General features: G+C 31.9%; 1 protein-coding gene across 1 annotated transcript; it reads left to right on the top strand.

Moving 5' to 3' along the window:
• The first annotated feature begins 4347 nt into the window (after positions 1-4347).
• On the top strand, positions 4348-5649 carry LOC136980268 (uncharacterized protein F54H12.2-like). The gene is made up of 2 exons (XM_067276353.1): positions 4348-5094; positions 5305-5649. The coding sequence occupies exons 1-2, from the start codon at positions 4348-4350 to the stop codon at positions 5647-5649; spliced, it is 1092 nt and encodes a 363-aa protein (XP_067132454.1).
• Positions 5650-5852: the final 203 nt, after the last annotated feature.

The following is a 5852-nucleotide window of genomic DNA, read 5'->3' as shown; positions in this document are numbered from 1 at the left end:
CTGTTTTGAAATAGTTTTTGTAACAGTTTTTATAGTTTTATTAAGTAGATCGGGTTTTAAAGAAATTGATATAAAAAATACTACTTGCGAATATTCTTTACATCTAGATAGAAACATTTATTTACATAAATGTGCAAATGCTGGAAGAGTTGTATATGATATTCGAAAATTCACGAGCGAAGGACTACCTCATAAATACATCGGTGTGCAATTATTAAAAAAGGAATTTGACTTACTTTGTACGAAATGCGTTTAAAACACCCATCGAGTTGTATCGTTGTCGGTCCATCGCAATCTGGAAAAACTTCTTTAGTTCGGAAAATGTTGCGTGAAAATATCTACGAAAAACCTTTGAAAAGAATTTTATGGTGTTACTCGATGTTTCAACCCTGGTTTGTCGAAGAGAAAAATATTCATTTTAAATGTGGTATCCCCGAAAATATTGAAAATGTAGATTTAATAATTATAGACGATTTAATGCATTCTTTAACCGAAAAAATTGCCGAATTATTTACCGTTCAATCTCATCATAAAAATATAAGTGTTATATTGATAATGCAAAATTTATTTCCTCGTAATAAAGTAATGAGGGATATAAGTTTAAATACTCATTATTTAATATTATTTAAGAATAATAGAGACGAAAGTCAAATCAACTGCCTTGCTCGACAAGCGTTTATAGGTAGGATGTCCTACTTTAAAGATGCATATTTAACCGCAACATCCAAACCGTACGGATATTTATTAATTGATTTCCACCCGTCTACAGATAAAGAATTGTGTTTAAGAGATTCCTGTTTTCCCGACAATCAAGGTGTATATTGGGTTTATATTCCACAAAAATGAAGAATATCAAGAAACATTATCATTTGTTAAATGTGCTTGCAAAGACAACACCTGCTCAGAGAAAAGCGTTGTTAAAGGAAGCTTCTGCCGATCAAATAAAAGTTATATGTGAAATTTGTGAAAACACTCTTCAAGGTCGCTTACCGGTTAAAGTCAATAAGTTAAAAAAATATAAGGCGTGTATAAGAAAACTCGCAAATAAAAAAATCGGTCTCCAAGCAAAAAAGAAGATTTTAGTAAACCAATCTGGTGGATTTTTAGATGCAATTTTAACTCCAATAATATCATTAGCTAAAAGAATTTTTGGATTATAAAAAATGGCTCAACGAATGGCATTAGTACCTCCCGAATTAGTACCTAAATATCAATTACAAAAACCGGAAATACGATTACACGATAATATCCAAGATTTATTAGAAGAAAGTACTTTATCGGATGATTTGAAAGTTAAATTATTAAGTCAACTAATTTCGAGATTTAAACAAACTATTCACGCACCAAAAGAACCGATTCGAGTCTCGTTGGTATCTCAAGAGGTCGAAGAATCTCAACCATCGTTGGAACCGACAAAACCATCGACTATCGAAGATCAGATATTAGTTTCTGTCCCGCTACCATATCAAAAATATGTTCCGCATATCATTCAATTACTAAAGCAATATCAATACGATTGGAACGAAAAAGGAGAATTTCTGGTAAATAATGAACCGGTAATTAATTCTCATATAGCAGATTTGATGTCGCAATTAATGCGCAATCGAAAATCTACTATCACACCCATCGGATTTAACGAATTTTATCAAGCGATTATTAAATCTAATATTCCCAGAGAATGGATAGGAAATAAGGCACTATCGAGTCGATTAAGAATAGAAGAATCGCCCATACTTCGTTTTCGAACACCTTCGATTCCACCGCCTCCGATACGATCAATTAGTAGCGGAAGAAAAAAAAGAGTTTCGTCTACAAAAATTCCTAAACGGATTGCATCGTCTAAAAAAAAGCACATTTCATGGAAAGATTATTAAGCTCTATATATTATACTCCATCCCATCCTGCATCGTTCGGCGGCGTAACGAGACTAATAAAAGCGACAAAGTTGCCTAGAAAAACCGTCGAACAATGGCTATCGACTCAAGATACATATACGTTGCATAAGCCTGTACGAATAAATTATATGCGTCGTAAAACTAAAGCTTTATATCAGGGAGAACTATTTCAATCCGATCTTATGGACGTTCGTCAATTTTCGAAAGACAATAACGGAATAAAATATTTATTAGCAACTATCGATGTGTTTTCTAAATATGCCTATGTAATTCCGGTAAAGGACAAAAAACCCGAAACGATAAAAAAAGCATTTCAAAAAATATTTAGAAAAGTAATACCTAGGTTGATACATACCGATAAAGGGAAGGAGTTTATGAATTCTGTTATTAAGGAATTGTTTAAAAAACATCAAATAAATCATTATTATACTCATTCCGAAACGAAAGCGTCGGTCGTAGAACGATTTAATAAAACTCTAAAAAATAAAATTTATCGTCTTATTACTTATCGAAATTCTAATAAATATATCGATAAATTAAATGATTTGGTAAAAGCGTATAATCATAGTAAACATCGAGCTATAGGAATGTCTCCGGCGGAGGTGAAACCTAAACATCATTTACAAATTTTTAATCGACTTTATGGTAAAACGAAAGCTAAAATAAAATATAAATATAAAGTCGACGATAAAGTCAGAGTTTCTAAAAAACGAAAAACTTTTACGAGAGGTTATTTACCAGGTTGGAGTAAGGAAATTTTCATTATAAAAGAAAAACACAATACAATTCCTCCCACATATGTGTTGAAAGATTATAACAACCAGACGATTAAAGGTCGATTTTATACCGAAGAACTGCAGAAAGTAAAAAAAAAATGGATAATTTTTATGTGACTCTAATAAGCACGGCAAGTATGGATTTTTTTCCAAACAATACTCAATCCTCCTTTACATCGAAAATTAATCCACCGATAAATTTATCGGGATCTTGGGAAGTGGCATTATTCCAGATAATAATACCTCGATCATGGTTTAACATCTCTAGTGAAAATAACGAGTATGTCATTACTACTAGAGAAACAAGATCGTTTAGAGTAAAAGCCGAAAATTTATCTACATTAATTCCATTACATCCTATGGGAGATGTCAAATCAAGTAATATATTCGAGAATATTACGAATAATTTGAAAGCTTTAGGAAAGGATCGTTTTATTAAATTTTCTTTTAACCAAGACGATAGCACGGTGAAGATTCAACTGGATATTGATTGCGAATTACATATAACTCCAAAAGAGGGACCAACATTTCTTTCTATGCTAAATTTAGATAATCAAAAACTTTTCATATTAACGGGACAAGAACAATCATTTCAATATACTCCATCTTTAGAAGATTTTAGTGGAGAATTTATTACTCTAATCGAGAAAAATAGATATGTAGAAAAAATAAGAAGCGAAAATGTTGAAAATACGATACAAATACCAAGTGGATTATACGGAACAAAAGAATTTCTTAAATCATTTCAAATAATAAGTTTTAAATCACTTCCAGATAAAAAATTATTATTGAAAGTTCCACGAGAAACTTCCGTAAAATTTAATAGACAATTAAAAGATATATTAGGATTCGATCGATCAGAATATCCTGAAGGAGAATTTATAGGGACCTATCCTCTAGAATTAAATGCAGGAATAACGGAAATATTTGTATATTCTAATATAATAGAATCTCATCACGTAGGCGATACTACTGCCCCATTGTTTCGAGTAATTCCAGTCATGGGAGAAAAAGATCAACAAATTGATAAAATTTATAATACTCCAATATTTTTCCCAGTTCGAACAAATCACATCGAGACTATTTCTATAGACATACGATCGGCGACTGGTGAAAACATAATTTTTACTTCTGGAAAATCGCTTTTGGTATTATGTTTTCGACGAGTATAAAAATCCGTTTTCACGAAAGAATCATTTATTTAATAAAATGAAGCTTAAACCGGAGGACTGTATCGCTTATTATTGTTCGCAAACAGGGGGGATTATTAGTCCCGATCCTTTATTTCGACAGAGATTTTTACAATCAGATCCTATATATCAACAGCTCCGTTTTTTCCAATCAGGAAGGGGTCAATATTTTAAAAGTCGGCCGATCCAACGCGGATATGGATTTTTTGGAGACGTGTTTAGACAAGCAATACCAATCTTAAAAGATGCTGGAAAATATATTGGAAAGAAAGCATTAAATGTAGCAAAAGACATTGGAACGGATTTACTCAGTGGGAAATCGTTAAAAGATGCTGCACTATCGCGGATTAAATCAATGGGAAAAGAAATAAAAGATGACGTCATTCAAAAAGTTCAAAGCGGATCGGGTAAAAAACGAAAACGTCAAAGAAAACATGTAAAACGAAAGAATATTAAGAGGAGGAAAGAAGTCGATATTTTCTCGTAATGGATGAATTTTCATGTCCTTGTCTGAAATCCGAATTGGATTTTTTTAAAACTATTCCCACACAGTTAGCCATAGAGAATACCATACCTAGTATTCTTTACCCTATTGCCACTATCACCGATCAAAAATCTCCTATAGAATTTCTAATACCTGGTTCGGGTGAAAGCTTAATAGATTTGAGCAGCATTTCGATTAATGTTCAGCTATCTATTACTAAACGAAATGGAACATCTACGTTGGATACAGATCTCGTTACTCCGGTAAATAATTTATTGCATAGTATGTTTTCACAGTGTGCCGTATGGTTTAACGAAAAACAAGTATCGTCGCATGTAAACTATGCATATAAAGCAATAATTGAAGCTTTGTTATTTTCATCTGAAGAAGCACAAAAAACTTTTTTAACAAGTTCTTTTTTCTACAAAGATAGTGCTGGATTTTTAAACGAAACCAATCCGATTAAAGATGCTAAGAATGAAGGATTAATCGCTAGGTTTAAGAAAAGTAGTAAAAGTCAAGTATTGGATCTAAATGGACGACTTCATTTCGATTTTATTAACCAACCTAAATTATTGATAAATGGAATTGATGTTAGAATCAAATTGGAACGATCAAAAGACGCTTTTGCTCTAATGGCAACCGACAATAATTATCAGATTCGATTAAAGAATATTACATTAAAAGTAAACAAAGTAGAAGTTAGTCCTAGCATTTTAATTGGAATGGAAAAAGCCTTAGAAAATTCTGTAATTAAAATGCCTTATCGATGAGTTGATATTAAAGTATTTACTTTAAGTAAAGGTATTTTAAGTTCAAATATTTCAAATGCAATAATTGGTCAAATCCCAAAAAGAATTATAATTGGATTCGTTCGTAATAATGCGTTTAATGGACAGTTCGATTTAAATCCTTTCAATTTTGAAAATTTCGATTTAAATTATATTTCTGTTATAAAGGATTCAATTTTAATCCCATCTACGCCATATACTCCTGATTTCGATGAAAAAAGTTATGCTCGAAGTTATGCAACATTATTCGAAGAGATGGGCGGAATTCCCTATGGAAAATATGCTAATATATCCTATTCCGATTACGCCCAAGGATATATGTTTCACGTGTTTGATTTAACCCCTGATAAGGCGGCGTCAGAAAACCACACAAGTATTTTAACACAGGGAAACATTAGTATTGATTTAAAATTTAAAAGATCTTTACCCGAGACAGTTAACATCGTGTGCTTTTTAGAATATCGTAATACAATAGAAATCGATCGATCTCGGAATATTTACGTCGACTTCTAAGAAAATGGACACAATTACTTTATGGAAACTAGCATTAGGAGATCCAGAAATTAGCAAGACATTTGGAGGAGTTTATCCATCGGATTTATTGCCTCAAGAAATCGGAAAGAAGCGAGGATTTATAGTTAACACCGAGAACAGTCGAAAGCCGGGACAACATTGGATCGCAATTTATTTTAAAAATTTTACCTGTTATTATTTTG

The sequence above is a fragment of the Centruroides vittatus genome, unplaced genomic scaffold (assembly GCF_030686945.1).
Source record: "Centruroides vittatus isolate TY-2023 unplaced genomic scaffold, ASM3068694v2 contig_683, whole genome shotgun sequence".
Lineage (NCBI taxonomy): Eukaryota > Metazoa > Arthropoda > Arachnida > Scorpiones > Buthidae > Centruroides > Centruroides vittatus.
Note: the sequence above shows the minus strand (reverse complement) of the source record. Positions and strands in the feature narration are given on the sequence as shown.